At 36.9% G+C, this 20,185-nt stretch overlaps 2 protein-coding genes across 3 annotated transcripts in view; both read left to right on the top strand.

The window, feature by feature from the left end:
- The window catches only part of map3k20a (mitogen-activated protein kinase kinase kinase 20a), a 30,017-nt gene extending 23,360 nt beyond the window's left edge, over window positions 1–6,657 (top strand). The window contains exons 12-20 of the mRNA XM_042494483.2: window positions 66–110; window positions 200–230; window positions 334–473; window positions 602–664; window positions 758–847; window positions 3,986–4,102; window positions 4,221–4,295; window positions 5,045–5,195; window positions 5,360–6,657. Coding sequence (XP_042350417.2) covers window positions 66–110; window positions 200–230; window positions 334–473; window positions 602–664; window positions 758–847; window positions 3,986–4,102; window positions 4,221–4,295; window positions 5,045–5,195; window positions 5,360–6,087 — 1,440 coding nt within the window. The 3' untranslated portion in view covers window positions 6,088–6,657. The remainder of the gene's footprint in view (window positions 1–65; window positions 111–199; window positions 231–333; window positions 474–601; window positions 665–757; window positions 848–3,985; window positions 4,103–4,220; window positions 4,296–5,044; window positions 5,196–5,359) is intronic.
- Window positions 6,658–7,813: 1,156 nt separating this feature from the next.
- cdca7a (cell division cycle associated 7a) lies at window positions 7,814–12,835 on the top strand. 2 transcript variants are annotated; one of them, XM_042494836.2, is made up of 11 exons: window positions 7,814–7,971; window positions 9,020–9,160; window positions 9,255–9,377; window positions 9,466–9,660; window positions 9,795–9,872; window positions 10,230–10,421; window positions 10,526–10,654; window positions 10,747–10,896; window positions 10,993–11,129; window positions 11,218–11,299; window positions 12,180–12,835. In XM_042494836.2, the coding sequence occupies exons 1-10, from the start codon at window positions 7,951–7,953 to the stop codon at window positions 11,249–11,251; spliced, it is 1,200 nt and encodes a 399-aa protein (XP_042350770.2). In that variant the 5' UTR covers window positions 7,814–7,950; the 3' UTR covers window positions 11,252–11,299; window positions 12,180–12,835. The 2 variants fall into 2 exon arrangements, with proteins under 2 accessions (XP_042350770.2, XP_042350769.2); XM_042494835.2 differs by having other exon boundaries at window positions 11,218–12,835.
- The last annotated feature ends 7,350 nt before the right edge of the window (window positions 12,836–20,185 follow it).

Consider the following 20,185-nt stretch of genomic DNA (forward strand, 5'->3'; position numbering starts at 1 on the left):
TCACACTGTCTGTATCCACCAAATTTCTGCTGCTGTTACTTCTGTTTGTTTTGTGTTTCATGCAGTTGCTGCCCACCCTTGACATCTACACATGGACAGAGGAGCATGTGGTCAGTACCTTGTATTTGCCTCATAACTAATTTATTAAATTTGATTTTCATGTCATTAAAACAAATATATTACCATTTCATTCCTGTAGTATTTCTGGATGCAGCAAATGTTTGGCGCAGGTTTGTCCAATTACTTTATCTTTACTCCAACTTTGGCTTCTTCAGCCTCTTTATTTGTGATCTGTTGTTTAAAAATGGGGTGTATCCTTTTTTTTTATCTCAGGGGAGGGCACGTGTGGCATGCAACTGTATGCAGACCTATTTAAAGAAAATCATATCACTGGAAAGAGGTTGCTGTTGCTGACAGAGAATGACATGCGGGACATGGGGGTGAAGTCCAAAGGTCACGCTATGCACCTCAAGGCATGGCACACTTAATCTTTCAACACATCTGTCTAATTTCTTTTATCTCATATTTAATTTACAGCATGAGATTTGTGCTCATTGATATTTGAAATTACAGTGAATCTCACTTTTTTTCTCTTTGGCAGTTTGAAATTGAAAAGCTAACGAACGATTACCTTGGGTTAGTCCACTTCCCACCTCTGCTGAAGGTATGAAAGTTTATTCTTTATCTTCAGGAAGAGTTGTTTCTGTTTTTTCGTTTTCAGTGAATATTTGGTACCTTTACTTCCTTTTCTTCCCAGGATGAGGTGGAAAAAGAAGTGGAGAGGAATAAAATCATAAATCTGGAGCTGGTGTTTGGGTACCACTGGAAACCAGGAACTGGGAAGTCTGTAAGTTTGTAATGACACGTGAGGTTGCAGTAGTAGTCCGTTTTCAAGCTATACCATAGTGTGAAAATTGAGGGTTATCTTTTTTTTTTTTTTTAAAGTGCAACTAGACTGAATCTCACCTTTATTTTAATTATTTTCAAAGGGAGACATTTTACACATAACCAATTTAACTGATAATAATGATAACAATAATAATATTTATGAAATACCCTGATACCATGAAACCACAATATTTTCTGACAAGGTTGGCATACCATGAAAATCTCATACTGTAGACTGTAGACAAGCACACACACACACACACGCTGATTGCATCAAGAGCAGCATATGCTATGGCTGTAAGCGTCAAATATAGTTCATCGTTCATTCTGTGAAAGGTAACTACCAAAAATTGAGGATAATCTAACAAATGCTGTATGCATTTTGATTGTTAAAGGTCCAGCTTGTAGGATTAAGTGGCATCAAAAGGTGAAGATTTCATTTTACTGTCCGAAAAAAAAACCAACCCTGAAATTTGTATTATGTCCCAGGACAAAAATGGTTTCGCATGTAGTGTAGCGGTAGCTTCCAATAGTGACAAAAACAGGTGTCATTCAAATGAAACAATACACTGTCAAATGTGCTACAGTTTAAAAATAAAAAAGGTAAACAAATGGACTTCTTAATCTCAGTTGCTGCTTATATCAGTGTTAAAGCTCGTGACAACAATGCTCAAAAGGTCACTTTCTTGCATGTCAAAATAAAAGCATTTCCTCTTGAAATACTGAAATATTACTATCAGCAGATACACTATTTGTTGTCTCCCACATTTAATTTAAATATCGTGTAAATAGCATTTTTCAAAATTTAGCCATTTAAGTATTTTTAAACCAGCAACACGAAAATCATTATTTATTTAATTTTAAAACAAGTTTTAAAATTTTAAAAATTTAACCACACAACAAAACCATACTACAAATGCTACAAATCGCATCAGACATTAAGAACACTGGATGCAGTGCAACTAGTTAATCTCTCCTATTTCATTCAGTGTTTGTCCCAGGTACACTAAGCCTACTTAGAAGCCATACTTAAACGGTGAGGATGCAGAACTGAAACTTCTCCGGTGTGCCAAATGTGTAGGAGAACTATGGTGGCTGACGCAACAGCGCAAATGGCTCTAACTAGCTAGTGTTTGATTTGCCTGTTTTGGGCTACTGTAGAAACAACACTGCCGACTGTGGACGAGAACCTGCTCCATATGTTGATATAAACTTTGATGAAAACACAGCGATTTTTATTTTCAGATGATCATAAACTAGTGAAAACATAGTTATTAATTATGTTCCATTTCTGCCGAAAGATGTCCCTAAGTTCTATAACCTGGACCTTTAATTGATGACATCTAATAATTATTTTTTTGCAAATAGATGTACAGAATCATGTTTTAGCCATGACTGAATCAGCCTCGTTGTACTGAAGGTGTTTGTTCTGAGGATCCACAATGACGGCTTTTACACTGACCATTGAAGTCATCACTAGACACGCATAAAACCAGACAAATAAACATTTCATTCTCAGCCATGTACCACATCCACCTCGACTTGCTCGCAGCCCTTTGTTAAGGTCTCAAACTGTGGAGAAAGGGTGGCTCTTCACTTGCTGTTTGAATTTAATCAAAAATAGCCCATTTAGCCAGAAGTCATTTTCTTTTTAAAAGGCAAACGTTATTTAATCTTTCAGCTGTTCATTGTCCCATCATAAATAGTCCTCTTTCAGTGTGTTCGGCAGGGCTGAAACGAGCCTGCTAATTGCCTCCCATTTCTTCTGACATGTGGTGGTTTAGTGGGTAGAAAACACAGCAGGGAGAAGGAAACAGGAGGCTGAGAAAATGAGAGCTAATTATTTTCCCCTGCCTGGTGTCAGGTTCCGTGTCAGCCTTGTTTTTACAAACTGGAAGGTTTTTTGCACTAAATAAAACAAACCCGCACTGCATTTTTTTTCTTCGCCCCTCTTTGCTGGCGATGTCATGGAAGCAGCTGCACTTCTCAAAGACAAAATGAGGGCCTGCGATTGTGCGGCCACCATCTGACAGCCACTGAGGGTCCCCTACTAATGAGGATATCACCGTGCAGCCAAGTGAAAGGTGCTGAATTATGTATGAGTTGTCATTAGATGCACTTGGGTCCTAGGCATCATTACCAGACATTGTTTCTGCTGGAGTGATTAGACTAGCATGGACCTGGGAGCCCCAGTGCGACCGTCCAGTGCCGACACCAGGCCAGCGCGGGGCCACTGGTGTGTTTCTGAGCCAGAGGCTTGCTGAAGCTTCCCCTTTGAGCTGTTTCCAGCCCCTGGGGACGATGCAGGAGAGGGCGAAGGCTCCTCAGACGAGTGTGTTAGTGCCACTCCTCTGATGTCTTTCTCTGTGATCACTACACAATGGATTGGCCTGTGCCATGAACCCTGTGTGGTTAAGCGGTGACCTGTGGCTTCGTGGCCGGCTTTTGGGGATTGGCAGAATCATTACTGCTTCGTCAGCATTCAGTATGCAGGAGAAGAGGGCTGGGGAATTGAGATTTGTGCCTCCTAGTGAGGATTTGATGTGTGCCGCATGCAGCAACTCATGAGGAAAAACCTTCCTCGCACTTATCACTTAAAATCCACCAGATTCCTTCTCCGAGAAACTAATCTTGGATCCCACCGGGGATGCTAACATCAGATGTTTGACAAGGAATTTACAATGTTTACATTAAAGCATTTGTTGTCGTTTGTGTTACAGTAATTTTACAAAATGTGACAATTTTTACCACAATGTTGTGGCGTTAGTATGGTCCTGATTCCATTTAGATTTGTTCTCTAAATAAGTTGCATTTGATATCATTTCTCTCCATTTGCAATTTATTATATATAATATATTTTTATGTTATCGTTTCTGTCCTCTGTCCTACCCCCACGATGTGAGGCTTTGTGGCCAATAACTTGCCACTACAGTCAAAACACCTCTAGGTTGTGCTGTTGGTTTATATACAAGAGTCACCAAGTTCTCCACACAGAATACTGCAATTATAAACTTTTCCATACAACCAGGTGTTTGTTTCTGAGTGCATCAGACCAGACCTACATTATCTCACCATTATCTTTTCTTTTTCTTTGAAGGACTGCAAATGGAAAATGTACATGGAACTTGATGGAGATGAAGTCGCAGTAACCTACATCAAAGATGTCATCTTTAATGCCAACCGGCAGGATGTTGAAATCCTGCGGATGACTAAGGTGTCGTCAGAAACACACACAAGCACTCATGTTCTAAGCTGAATGTTGTCTATGTTTCTGACATAACAGGATGGTTGCCATAGTCACCTTTTTATGAATTAATGCCATTGCAATGCAGCCTCCTTTTGTGATGGACAAATGGATCGTTGGAACACAGCAAAACCAGAAAGTGGACTACACGGTCAACTATGAGGTGAGTCATTTTTTTTCTTACAAAACAAAGCAAATATAAATGTTAGCCGTTTGAAATATTTAAATTTTCAATTTAAAAAATCATCAAATGCGCTTACAGAACCCTGTGCAACAAGTGTACATATTTTTGACACCTAATAGTCTCCTTTTGTTTTTTAAACCTTTTTTCAAAAACTGAAAACAAGGTCAAGGTAAGACAAAAGAAAACAGTATGTTTTTTGTTTTTTCATAGAACAAATATACAATTTCTAACCCATTCCCCCATCCTCCAAATCCCAGTGAAACCCAGCATAAAGGGGAGAAAAAGAAAAAAAAAAAGACAATAATAATAATAATAATAATAATAATAATAATAATAATAAAACAAGGTAATTAGAATAATTAAAACACAACTAATTAAACACTAAAATAAAAGAAAAAGAAAGTCAATGGATGGTGTATCAGAGGGTGTAACTGATCAGTTTATAATGGGCTGTATGTTGTTGCACGTCGTCACACAATATTTCACCTTGAGTTGTTAGGAGGGGATTTCGCTTGTTGAGATAAGACATAACATGGTTCCAGGTCGAGTAAAAGAGGTCCTTGGATTCACTAATTGTGTATTCAATCTTTTTAATTGTTAGCATAAGTTGTTATCTATAGTCAGGTGCTCGGTGGTTTAGGTGAATTCCAATGTTGTGGAATTCTCTCTAAAGTCTTTATGTTTGCTGAAATAGCCTATTTTCCTTTTCTCTTGACCTCACATTTAAGAATGATGTCAAGTCACCAAAGTCTACCAGATACAGCAGCCCAGTGACGTGGAGTCACAGTGGGGGACAAGATGAGATCAAAACCGTGGAGCTGGTCATCGAAACAACACCGGCTAACATTGACTACAGCCCCATGGACAAGTCTAACTCTGGTAATTGTTTTATTTATTGTGTGTATTTAGAGTGCCAAAGTAACAGTTTTAAATCTTCGACAAATAAACATAGTTGCTGTTAAATTACCTAAATTTAAATATATTTAACAGTGTTAAACACGGACTTTGCTTCTATTTTTATCAATGCATATCTTCCTGTTTAGGCATTGATCCCACATGGATGCACAACGTAAGGCAGAGGCAGCTGATGACCCAGAAATCCCTGAAGACGACTGCTCCTCTGACTGCCTTCACTAGCTCTGACGCCTGCACTCTGCCTCAGTTCCTGTCTGCACATGAGAGCCAGGGGTTTTCTTATGCTGCAGCTGTGCGCCGCTCTCCAAACCGCGTTCGTGTATCGCCTTGGAATGACTCACGGAGCTCTTCGCCAACTACCAGCCTGTCGGCCAAACTCTCCTCGCTTCATCTTGGGTCAAAGGGCAGCAGCCCCTCCAGCACCACGTCAGAGAGCACCTCAGAGAGGGAACGGGAGCGCCCACTCAGTGCCGGAGTGGTGCAAGATCACCGCAGAAACCGCTATTTTGGTAACACATTAACTGTGGGAGAGGGGCAGGGTAGGGGGCACGCATGGACCAATACTAGAGGTAACTATATTCATAATAAAACCAGCAAAACCTCACGACAGCCAGGGAGGCCACGGTCCAACAGTTACAGTGTCACACCACAGAACCGCCCCTCCATGATACCAGGTATATTGTCTGTGACAGAAAGCCCCAGCGAGGAAAAAGATGGGGCCAAAGCCAGTGAAGGAGGGTGGATCAAAGTGGAGCGACAGAAAAGATTACCACGTCAGGACAATAAACAAGTCAGAGGTCGACCGAGGAGAGGGGGCAGGGGAGGGCGTGGAGCTGGAGCTGGTGGAAGATCTTAATGTGGGACACACATGAACTGACAGCCTCTTGACATGTCATGAGCTGGAAAGGTTTTACATTAGAATTATGTCTGCATACAAAAATGAACTGCTTGTGGTAAAAGAATTACACTGATATTGATGATGTATATATGTACGAACATAAGGTTTTATTTTTTAGAAACTGGCTCCTGTCAGATTGATATAAATGATTTATTATTATTATAAAATTGGACAATTCAGTCCCCATTATTTACTTTCTTTCTTCCATTAAATAGCAGATTGCAATTTATTTATCAGCCTGCTTTCTCTGAAGAAATCAAGTAAACCTTTTTAATATCCATAACTAAGAAAATATTAACATTTCTCCAAATCTATACTTTCTGAGTTGCCTCATTAATGTCTGTCTTTGTTTGGAGTACGTTTGGCACAGAGATATAGAATGATGATGATTATGATGATGATAATGACAAGAATGGTCATACAAGATAAGATGAGATATGCCTTTATTAATCCACAGCAGGAAAATTTGGTTGTTGCAGCAGCAAAAGAACATAAGTACAGAGAAAGTTAAAAATATTTAAAAAATAAGAAAGATTATGAATATCTAAATAATTACAGAAATTATAAGGGAGAGGTTAGAAGAGCAATTAGAACAAGCATCAGAAATACTAGATTGTTGTTGATTTAAACATTGATGTTACTTTCGCTATGATGCAAAGCATAAGAAATCATAAGAAAACAGAAATAAGTGGTATGAAAAAAATGCATTATTATAAAATGTTTAACACTAATATGTAAAATATTAAGAATTTTAAAAATATATATGTTAAGTATGTAATGTGAGTAATACAGACAAAAAATGACAAAGCAAACATGACAGTGGCTGGATGTGATTAGAAGCACCAATGTTAGCAAGGTATAGATAGGCCTAGTTTATGATAGAAACAGCATACACCAGACCAATAATGTTATAAAGTAATATTACTCAGTGTTTGTCTATATATTAATATAATGATGATGATGTACGATGATGATGTACAGCATAACAGCATAACATTAACATTGTAATATAGTAGGGCAAATAAGATATAGCATGAGTACATTTTACTAGTGCAAACCTTTTAGTCTCATGTGCCCCACCCTTGTTTTTATGTTCATACTTCATATCCACTTCCTGTTGGCATCATCCTGTTTTTGTCTTATCTAATTTTTATTTTCAGTGTTAAGTGCCATCTTTTCTTATTCCCATTTATTACACTTTATTAAATTAAATTCTCATATATTCCTGTTTCTTTAGCCATTAAATGCCCCTCTTTTAATCCATTCATCCACTATGACCCACATAAAGTGTGGCTAAAATACTCACATTTTATTAAATCATTGTGTCATATTTCATTAATGCTATAATGGGAAAATCACTGCTGCACTTGAGTCTCAAAACTACATGGCTTTTTAAAAAGCTTGACCTAATTAATAGTTGCAGAGTTGCTCAACATTTTACCCGCCTTGCATGCAAATTCACAAATAAAAAAACTCGCGCCAAGGCACAATACATGGAAGATACACTGCTCTCGTGTCCCAAAACCCTCATCAATTCATACGTTCGTGACGCTTATTTATTAAGACAAACACCAAATACAATTTTAAATATTAACAGCGAATTTATGTTGAAAAATTAACATCTTATTTTGCAAAGAAAGTTTTTTTATGTTATTAAAATACTTCACTGCGTTTTATACACCTTCCAGGACTTTCCGGTGGCGCGGGAAATGAACAGAAAGTGAACAAGCTACAGCGGCGCGCTCTGCATTGTTCACTGCAGAGCTGCTGCACGGCGTGTTTACTCGTCTCCGTGTTTGTGCAACGATTATTAAAAGAAAAATGCCAGCCACCCGCTCCAAGGTAAGAAAAACAGCCAACACTTTTCGTAACTTCCTCCATTAGCAGCGACATTTATGTTCTCGATCCTGTTAGGACCATTTTGTAACTTTTAGGTTACCAGTGAAATCCCACTTTTTCCTCTAATGGTTAAAGTTAACGGTTAACTGAAGTTTATCCAGGAAGTTAAAAATGATTGTCTCGGATCAAATTGATAGTTTTAAGACACAAAACCAGTCAAGGTAAACTTCAATTCGTTAGTGAAAATATTTTTTTTTTACATCTCATTTAGTAACTGAAGTTAATTTACAAAAAGGGCTTTAATCTTAACTTGTTAATATACCATGACTGAAATCCATATCCGTTGTATTGATAATATGCAGGAGCCATTTAATGTCAGTTTGCTTGGTTTGCCATCAGGGGTGTGTCTCATAACCATAAGACCTTAAACTTTAGTCTTAGTCAATTAGTCGATAAGTCCACTGATAGAAAATCAAAATTCAATTTTCTTTTTAAAATAAAAAATATCCGATTTTAGCTTTTTCTTCTAATTAATATTTCCTGGTTTGATCTAAGTGTTACACTGAAATATTTGGGTTCTGAACATGTTTGTTTGTGGTTTAGACATTTTTATTAATATTTTCTGCTATTTTGTAGACAATATAATTATATAATTAGTAAATAATCTCTTAGAAATCCATACTTTAACACAGCGTACTTTGTTGTGACATGCTGGTGCATGTTTTGCAGATCGATGTATTTCTGTGATGGATTATGTTGATGAATTCCCCCGGCCATAGTCATTAATTGTAGCCCTGCCTACCTACCACAAACCCTTCGAACATTAGCAAGTACGTTCATTTGCAGAAATCCAAATGTTAACTATGTGCATATATTTATATCACAATCTGTTTTTAACACTCAGGTATTCGTGCAGCTCAGAGGTCAATGGTATCAATTTTGTGCGCTGGTGTCCTCGATTGGCAGGCTAACAATTAAGTTTATAGACACAGAAACCCTCCTGGTTATAAGGAAGCTCATGATTTCTAAACTTAACTGTTATGTTTTACAGAAACTGGCAGCCCAGCCTCCATGCACCAGGATGAACTTGAGGAGCTTTCGCAGTGTCCCTCTGGTTCCCATGGAGACCTCCTCTTCATCCTCAGATGACAGCTGTGATAGCTTTGGCTCTGACGGAGGGTTTGCAAATACGGTAAAGATAAAATCTCTAAAAGCCATCCTATTGCTAGCCAGTTTTGGTGTTTTTGCAACAACGTCTGCAACTAAATATTGTATCTGTGTTTTAGAGGAGCGGCTTAAGACAGACTAGGAGGACACCCAGGAAACTGACAGTGTTTCAGGCTTCATCAGAGGAGGACACGTGCAGCGGGTTCGAGGAGAGTGTGATCAACAGTCAGATGAAAGCCATGGTAAGATTTTAGGAGAAATACTAATGCAACATATATCAGAACGTCACAAAAAATCCCTCTAATCATTCATTCTGATTTCTTTTTTCAGAAAGTAGAGTCTCCTAAACGTGGTCGCAGGTCCGCTGTCCTGAAGGTTGCCATGACATTCCCCGCCAAGAAGACGGGCAAGAAGAGGCCTGCGTCCGAACCACTCCCCCAGCCTAAAGTGGAGGACTCCGACTCTGAGGAAGAGGAGAACTTCATGAGCAAGAGAGCCCTGAATATTAAAGAGAACAAAGAAATGGTACAATTTTCTGTTTATTTCACATTAATTACTTCCAGCATTTATGAACTAAATTTTAACAAGAACAGTGTCCATTTTTATTGTGCCTCTCATCTGATCATAATTTTTTTATTCATTTTTTGAATTTATATAAGCTTGCAAAACTCATGGCGGAGCTGAACAAAGTACCCGGACTCTTCCCAAGACGGATGGCAATGTCCGCATCCACTACGGTAATTAAATCATTTTCACGATTAATCATAACCTTTTTCAGTCCACTGAATATCCAAAATTTGTGTGAAATTCTAATCATAATTCCCCAGAGCTAACATGACACATCAAATGACAAAGTTTACATACATACATTTACAACATTGAAGTAATTTACTATCACAAATGACAAAAAAAAGAAGCACATTCTCACTTTAAAGGGGCTAAAACTAGCAAATATTTGACATTTTTCTCTTTAAAAAATGACTGAAACCATTGGTGGATTATCAAAATAGTTGGTAATTTTGTTTTTTCACTTAACTAATCTTTGCAGCTCTCTCAATCACCGTTCTATATTAATACTACTACAATTTCCTCAGCCTCGACAGGCACCTCGGCGATCCACAGGAACTCCAAGAACTCTTAGGAGAAACCCGGAGCGTGTGTCTCGACCCCACACGCGGTCCCGCACACTGGTGGACGGACCCCCCAGCCCGACTCCAGAGGAAGAGCCTGAGGACAAGTTCTGCCTGGTTCGCAAAAGCCGCTACTATGAGGAAGACGATGAGCCGGTAAGTCACATCTGAAACAGTCTGCGTGTTTTGTCACTTATTACTCTGCGTCGTCTTCTCCTCATATACAGAACCGGCATTAACTGCATTTACCTCCCGTGCAGCCCCGTCGCCGTTCCTTCAATGGTACCAAGGCCATCCCTCATGTAGTGCGGCCCGTGGATGAGATCACAGAGGCAGAGCTTGAGCGCATCTGCTTCAACGTGCGGGAGAAAGTCTACAACAGCTCCACTGTAGGTCCCACACTCACTGTGAAGATTTCAGCATTTGCTTGTTAAGCTCTTTGCTTAAAGATAACCTTTTTTTCTTTTCTTTTTTTTCCCAGGGATCCACATGCCACCAGTGCCGCCAGAAAACAGTTGACACCAAAACCAACTGCCGTAATCCAGAGTGTGTTGGTGTCAGGGGCCAGTTCTGTGGCCCCTGTCTCCGTAACCGCTATGGAGAGGAGGTCCGAGATGCTCTGCTGAATCCAGTGAGTACATAAACATACAGGGTTGTATTTAAAATCTATTGTGTGTGTGTGTGTGTGTATGTGTGTGTTTGACTTTTTAATGATTGTTCCTGTAAGGAGTGGCATTGCCCGCCATGCAGAGGGATTTGTAACTGCAGCTTTTGTCGGGCCCGAGAAGGTCGCTGTGCTACCGGAGTGTTGGTGTACCTGGCTAAATATCATGGATATGATAATGTGCACGCCTACCTTAAAAGGTGACTGGGACATTTGTAAAAGTGTTTTGTTCTCTATATTTTTAGACGGAAATGTCTGTTTTTAACACTGAGGTTATCTTTATTACAGCTTGAAAAAGGAGCTGGAAGAGAGCAGCAACTGAAGCGTTATGGTGCTGATCCTGGACCTGACGTTCTGCGGCCATTTTTACGTACGCACAGTTCAATTATTCTTCATGGTGTTTAAAGCATTATAACAGTTCTCAATGTTGTTCCCGTTTCTGAAATTTCACATTGTTTTTGAGCATCGACTCTGTTTTTGAGATTGACATTTGGAGGAGGCGCTCACAGCCGCTTCTCTCCGGCCGAATGCTTGCTTTGTTTTTGTTCCAAAACTTTTTTGCTGCAGGCTCTAAAGAGCTGAGCCGTTACGTTTAGACTTGCTGATGTTAAACAAAATTGGACCAAAAAAACAGGAAAATGTTCTAACCTTAAGGTATGCTATACAGGACTGTAGATTGTAAAAACTCCTCGCTGTTTTTGAGGGTTTTTTTTTCTGTGCCGTATCTCTTTGGTGCCGGCTGTTTATGGTCTGGCACCTGGTCTCTGCCTTTTTTATCAAGCTCTGACCTCACCTAGACACACATTTCTGTTGAGTCATAGATGTTGATTGAGATGGATGACTTATATATGAGTCTTAACATTTTTTAGGAAAGTCCTGCATAGTTTATACTTTAGTCATTTTTTGCATTTCTTTGAGATCTTACATGTGTTAAGACGGTTGATGTAAAAATCCCCACAGCACGTAAAAAAAATCCTTTTTTATAGCTGAATCATTCTTCTGTTCCTGCTGCAAAGCGATCAGGCTCGCTTAGATGATCTACTGTATTTTACATTGTTTTAAATGTATTGCTTTTACTCTGCCTATTTGGACCCAATTGGCCTTAAATTGATTAATCTGTGCCTTTTTTTTCTAGTTGCAAATGTATGCTTGTGTTTTTACAAGTTGTGTAGCCTTTTGTAAATCTGCTGAAAGTGTTAATGAAAAAAAAAAAGACAACAAATGTTTGCTTTTGTTGGGATGTCCTGTAGAATTGGCCCAATGATCTGCATGCGAGTGAGGTGGTGCAGGTGGAAAGGGCACAAACTCTGGGGTCCACTGCCTCTCCCATCTAAACCGAGAGGAGCTGTGTGATATACTACAGCGCCTGGTTAAATATCCTTCATTAGATAACTGTCACTAATGGTGTGGAAACAATTAGCACACTCTAATGGGAATCTCATACCTGTAAATCATTTTATCCTGTTAAAGCACATTCTCGCTCTGCTTCAGTCTCTTTGGCTCATTTTCTGCCTTACACTGTTAAGTAGGAATGGTTGAAGGTGCCACTGAAGTGGCAATAGAGTTATGGCCCGCATTTTCTGTTCAGAAGTGCGATACTCTACGCGAAATGACATGGAATTAACCTTTGTGTCGCTCATCTTTGAAATGTACTTCATTCGACCTGCACCAGGACACACTGATTATATGATACTATTTCAAAATAATCAACGGTCGAGATTTCTGTTTCGGTGTAATTGCAGGTGGAGGTTATCTTACTGCTATGTATATTTATCAGGCAATCCTCTCCTTATAGGAAGAGCAATGCTGAACTGTTTATGGGGGTATTTGTTATGGTGGTGCTGCTTGCTTTTTTGCTCATTGGGTTAACTGTACATTTTTTGATAAAAGTGTTAATCACTGCAGAGTCATGTTATCCGTTTTCTTTGACTTGACCATCACTCATCCAGAACAGTGGCAGCTGTAATTACTGTTATTTAAACACAATAGGAATCCTTAGTACTAGTGGGGATTTAAGCTCTTAAGGAGCCGAAGGGTAGAAGTTTATTAATGCTTCGCCACTGTGAAGGCACAGTCAGTGTTTTTAGTAAGTTTACATTCTTAAGAAGGTAAAACTTGTTATCCTGGTCTAGAGCTGTCATTGAACTGCTTGCACAAGCTTTTTTTAATGGGTCAAATCACAACTTGCAGCAACACTAACCTGGGTCAAAGATACTAAACAAACAAAACATTAAAGATTTGATTATTGGAACTGGAAGCAAAGCATGTAACTTGAACAAAGTTAAATGCTGTGTAAATGCAAAATTTTACAAAATGATGTGGAGCTTACAATTATTGTTTATACTGTACTGTGTCTTATTGTTACCAAGAATACCATGACCTTTCAGTGATATTTAGAAAGACATATTATACTAGGACCTTTTTTTTTTTGTTGGATGACACGCTACACGATACATTTTTGTGGTAATTTGGACAACATACCATTCTGTGATTTTTTTTTTTTTTTTTTACATGATATTTTGCAGGACATATTACAGCAACATTTTTGAGGTGTTGTGGATGGCAAACTATACCATCACTTTTTTGTGCTTAATTGAATGACATACAGTGATGTTTTTACGCTATTTTTACTTTATCTTATACTTTATTTATACTTTATCATAACATTGATATGCTATTTTTATAATATACTATGCTATGATTTTTTAAAATGCAATTATACACAACATACACCATTTAATTTAATGTGATCTTAGATAACCTACTATGCAATGGAGTTTTTGTCATTTTCCGAAAGGGATACTATGTTTTTTTTTCATTTTTTGAATGACACTTTGGTATGAATTTTTTATAATTTTTTTGAGACACTAAATACCATATTTTATAAATTTTTGAATGACATGCTTTTGTGATGTTTTTATTATTTTTGAATAGGATACTATACTATGAAGTTTTTAATTTTTTAAATGATATCTTTCAAAAAAAGATTAAATTATAGGAAATAGGAAATGTCCATGAAAGACATAGAAAGTCAGTTAAAAACTGATATATATGATGATACTGATGATATATATATATATAATGATTTGACATACATTTTTGAATGACATACTAAACTGTGGCATTTTTATCCTTTTTGGACAACATATGATACTATTACACGTTTAACATTATATAAATTCTAAAAATGTCAGTATACTTTGTCGTTGAAAAAATATGCTCCCAAATATGCCCCATGTAACGAGGCCTATGCTGCGGCCCAGGTTCCATCCCCCCCTCTCTCTCCCCCACATTTCCTGTCATTCTACAGCTGTTCTATCAATAAAGGGAAAAAATCCCCAAAAAACAATAAAAACAAAAAAACCCCACAAAACAAAACAAAAAAACACGTATGATAGCTCGCAGAGACGCGCCATTATATAGCATGTCGAAAAAAGGGCAGCAAACTACCCAAAACCTCATAATATTGCATGTGGAAAAGATGGCCAAAAACTGCATAGTATAGTATGGCGAAAAATTTGAAAATGTTGACGTCCCAAAAATGGCAGAAAAACGACAGACCTGTATATTAGCATCATGGCAAACAATGTTGAAAAAAAGGACAAAAATGCCATAATTTAGCATGTTGAAAAATTGGCCAAAAACCACATAGAGTAGTATGGTGAAAAATGTCCCAAAAATGGCTGAAAACGACAGATGATAGCCTGTAGAGTTGCGTCATGGCATACAATGTTGAAAAAAAGGCCCAAAATGCCATAATTTAGCATGTCCCAAAAATGGCTGGAAACAACAGACAATACCTTTTATAATATGTTGTTTTCAGCCATTTTTGGGACGGGTCAAAATTTGACATTTTAAAAACTTTTCTAGCCTTTGTTTCCACTTTGTATAGTATTATCCTACTCTACAAGCTATATAATATGTCATTTTCAGCCATTTTTGGGACGGGTCAAAATTTGACATTTTTCGCCATATTGTAGCTTGTAGAGAAGCATAATACTATACAAAGTGGAAACAAAGGCCAGAAAAGTAAAAAAAATGTCATAATTTAGCATGTTGAAAAAATGGTAAAAAATCACATACTATACTATGGCGAAAAATGTCAAAATTTGACCCGTCCCAAAAATGGCTGAAAATGACATGTTTTAGCTCGTAGAGAAGCATAATACTATACAAAGTGGAAACAAAGGCCAAAAAAGTCCCAAAATGTCATAATTTAGCATGTTGAAAAAATGGCAAAATATCGCATACTATACTATGGCGAAAAATGTCAACTTTTGACCCGTCCCAAAAATGGCTGAAAATGACATATTATAGCTCGTAGAGAAGCATAATACTATACAAAGTGGAAACAAAGGCCAAAAATGTCCCAAAATGTCATAATTTAGCATGTTGAAAAAATGGCAAAAAATCGCATACTATACTATGGCGAAAAATGTCAACTTTTGACCCGTCCCAAAAATGGCTGAAAATGACATATTTTAGCTCGTAGAGAAGCATAATACTATACAAAGTGGAAACAAAGGCCAGAAAAGTCAAAAAACTTCATAATTTAGCATGTTGAAAAAATGGCAAAAAATCGCATACTATACTATGGCGAAAAATGTCAAAATTTGACCCGTCCCAAAATTGCTGAAAATGACATATTATAGCTCGTAGAGAAGCATAATACTAACCAAAGTGGAAACAAAGGCCAGAAAAGTCAAAAAACTTCATAATTTAGCATGTTGAAAAAATGGAGAAAAATCGCATACTATACTATGGCGAAAAATGTCAAAATTTGACCCGTCCCAAAAATGGCTGAAAATGACATATTATAGCTCGTAGAGAAGCATAATACTATACAAAGTGGAAACAAAGGCCAAAAAAGTCCCAAAATGTCATAATTTAGCATGTTGAAAAAATGGAAAAAAATCGCATACTATACTATGGCGAAAAATGTCAAAATTTGACCCGTCCCAAAAATGGCTGAAAATGACATATTTTAGCTCGTAGAGAAGCATAATACTATACAAAGTGGAAACAAACGCCAGAAAAGTCAAAAAACTTCATAATTTAGCATGTTGAAAAAATGGCAAAAAATCGCATACTATACTATGGCGAAAAATGTCAAAATTTGACCCGTCCCAAAAATGGCTGAAAATGACATATTATAGCTCGTAGAGAAGCATAATACTATACAAAGTGGAAACAAAGGCCAGAAAAGTCAAAAAACTTCATAATTTAGCATGTTGAAAAAATGGCAAAAAATCGCATACTATACTATGGCGAAAAATGTCAAAATTTGACCCGTCCCAAAAATGGCTGAAAATGACATATTATAGCTCGTAGAGAAGCATAATACTATACAAAGTGGAAAGAAAGGCCAAAAAGGTCCCAAAATGTCATAATTTAGCATGTTGAAAAAATGGCAAAAAATCGCATACTATACTATGGCGAAAAATGTCAAAATTTGACCCGTCCCAAAAATGGCTGAAAATGACATATTATAGCTTGTAGAGAAGCATAATACTATACAAAGTGGAAAGAAAGGCCAAAAAGGTCCCAAAATGTCATAATTTAGCATGTTGAAAAAATGGCAAAAAATCGCATACTATACTATGGCGAAAAATGTCAAAATTTGACCCGTCCCAAAAATGGCTGAAAATGACATATTTTAGCTCGTAGAGAAGCATAATACTATACAAAGTGGAAACAAACGCCAGAAAAGTCAAAAAACTTCATAATTTAGCATGTTGAAAAAATGGCAAAAAATCACATACTATACTATGGCGAAAAATGTCAAAATTTGACCCGTCCCAAAAATGGCTGAAAATGACATATTATAGCTCAGTGAGAAGCATAATACTATACAAAGTGGAAACAAAGGCCAGAAAAGTCAAAAAACTTCATAATTCAGCATGTTGAAAAAATGGCAAAAAAAATCGCATACTATACTATGGCGAAAAATGTCAACTTTTGACCCGTCCCAAAAATGGCTGAAAATGACATATTTTAGCTCGTAGAGAAGCATAATACTATACAAAGTGGAAACAAAGGCCAAAAAAGTAAAAAAATGTCATAATTTAGCATGTTGAAAAAATGGAGAAAAATCGCATACTATACTATGGCGAAAAATGTCAAAATTTGACCCGTCCCAAAAATGGCTGAAAATGACATATTATAGCTCGTAGAGAAGCATAATACTATACAAAGTGGAAACAAAGGCCAAAAAAGTCCCAAAATGTCATAATTTAGCATGTTGAAAAATGGCAAAAACGCATACTATACTATGGCGAAAAATGTCAAAATTTGACCCGTCCCAAAAATGGCTGAAAATGGCATATTTTAGCTCAGAGAGAAGCATAATACTATACAAAGTGGAAACAAAGGCCAAAAAGTCCCAAAATGTCATAATTTAGCATGTTGAAAAATGGCAAAAATCGCATACTATACTATGGCCAAAAATGTCAAAATTTGACCCGTCCCAAAAATGGCTGAAAATGACATATTGTAGCTTGTAGAGAAGCATAATACGATACAAAGTGGAAACAAAGGCCAGAAAAGTCAAAAAACTTCATAATTTAGCATGTTGAAAAAATGGCAAAAAATCGCATACTATACTATGGCGAAAAATGTCAACTTTTGACCCGTCCCAAAAATGGCTGAAAATGACATATTATAGCTCGTAGAGAAGCATAATACTATACAAAGTGGAAACAAAGGCCAAAAAAGTCCCAAAATGTCATAATTTAGCATGTTGAAAAATGGCAAAAATCGCATACTATACTATGGCGAAAAATGTCAACTTTTGACCCGTCCCAAAAATGGCTGAAAATGACATATTATAGCTTGTAGAGAAGCATAATACTATACAAAGTGGAAACAAAGGCCAGAAAAGTCAAAAAACTTCATAATTCAGCATGTTGAAAAAATGGCAAAAAAAATCGCATACTATACTATGGCGAAAAATGTCAACTTTGACCCGTCCCAAAAATGGCTGAAAATGACATATTTTAGCTCGTAGAGAAGCATAATACTATACAAAGTGGAAACAAAGGCCAAAAAAGTCCCAAAATGTCATAATTTAGCATGTTGAAAAAATGGCAAAAAATCGCATACTATACTATGGCGAAAAATGTCAACTTTGACCTGTCCCAAAATGGCTGAAAATGACATATTATAGCTCAGAGAGAAGCATAATACTATACAAAGTGGAAACAAAGGCCAAAAGGTCCCAAAATGTCATAATTTAGCATGTTGAAAAATGGCAAAAAATCGCATACTATACTATGGCGAAAAAATGTCAACTTTTGACCCGTCCCAAAATGGCTGAAAATGACATATTATAGCTCAGAGAGAAGCATAATACTATACAAAGTGGAAACAAAGGCCAGAAAAGTCAAAAACTTCATAATTTAGCATGTTGAAAAATGGCAAAAAAATCGCATACTATACTATGGCGAAAAATGTCAAAATTTGACCCGTCCCAAAAATGGCTGAAAATGACATATTGTAGCTTGTAGAGAAGCATAATACGATACAAAGTGGAAACAAAGGCCAGAAAAGTCAAAAAACTTCATAATTTAGCATGTTGAAAAATGGCAAAAATCGGATAATATACTATGGCGAAAAATGTCAACTTTTGACCCGTCCCAAAAATGGCTGAAAATGACATATTATAGCTTGTAGAGAAGCATAATACTATACAAAGTGGAAACAAAGGCCAGAAAAGTCCCAAAATGTCATAATTTAGCATGTTGAAAAATGGCAAAAAATCGCATACTATACTATGGCGAAAAATGTCAACTTTGACCCGTCCCAAAAATGGCTGAAAATGACATATTATAGCTCAGAGAGAAGCATAATACTATACAAAGTGGAAACAAAGGCCAGAAAAGTCAAAAAACTTCATAATTTAGCATGTTGAAAAAATGGCAAAAATCGCATACTATACTATGGCGAAAAATGTCAACTTTGACCCGTCCCAAAAATGGCTGAAAATGACATATTTTAGCTCGTAGAGAAGCATAATACTATACAAAGTGGAAACAAAGGCCAAAACAGTCCCCAAATGTCATAATTTAGCATGTTGAAAAAATGGCAAAAAATCGCATACTATACTATGGCGAAAATGTCAAAATTTGACCCGTCCCAAAAATGGCTGAAAATGACATATTATAGCTCGTAGAGAAGCATAATACTATACAAAGTGGAAACAAAGGCCAGAAAAGTTAAAATGTCATAATTTAGCATGTTGAAAAATGGAAAAAATCGCATACTATACTATGGCGAAAAATGTCAAAATTTGACCCGTCCCAAAAATGGCTGAAAATGGCATATTTTAGCTCGTAGAGAAGCATAATACGATACAAAGTGGAAACAAAGGCCAAAAAAGTCCCAAAATGTCATAATTTAGCATGTTGAAAAAATGGCAAAAAATCGCATACTATACTATGGCGAAAAATGTCAACTTTGACCCGTCCCAAAATGGCTGAAAATGACATATTATAGCTAAATGAAAAGCATAATACTAACCAAAGTGGAAACAAAGGCCAGAAAAGTCAAAAAACTTCATAATTTAGCATGTTGAAAAAATGGCAAAAAATCGCATACTATACTATGGCGAAAAATGTCAACTTTTGACCCGTCCCAAAAATGGCTGAAAATGACATATTATAGCTCGTAGAAAAGCATAATACTAACCAAAGTGGAAACAAAGGCCAGAAAAGTCAAAAAACTTCATAATTAAGCATGGCGAAAAATGTCAAAATTTGACCCGTCCCAAAAATGGCTGAAAATGACATATTTTAGCTCGTAGAGAAGCATAATACTATACAAAGTGGAAACAAATGCCAGAAAAGTCAAAAAACTTCATAATTTAACAACTTGAAAAAAATGGCAAAAAATCGCATACTATACTATGGCGAAAAATGTCAACTTTTGACCCGTCCCAAAAATGGCTGAAAATGACATATTATAGCTTGTAGAGAAGCATAATACTATACAAAGTGGAAACAAAGGCCAGAAAAGTCCCAAAATGTCATAATTTAGCATGTTGAAAAAATGGCAAAAAATCGCATACTATACTATGGCGAAAAATGTCAACTTTTGACCTGTCCCAAAAATGGCTGAAAATGACATATTATAGCTCGTAGAGAAGCATAATACTATACAAAGTGGAAAGAAAGGCCAAAAAGGTCCCAAAATGTCATAATTTAGCATGTTGAAAAAATGGCAAAAAATCGCATACTATACTATGGCGAAAAATGTCAAA

Source organism: Plectropomus leopardus, chromosome 10, assembly GCF_026936395.1.
Source record: "Plectropomus leopardus strain MGB_pleo_1.0 chromosome 10, ASM2693639v1, whole genome shotgun sequence".
NCBI lineage: Eukaryota > Metazoa > Chordata > Actinopteri > Perciformes > Serranidae > Plectropomus > Plectropomus leopardus.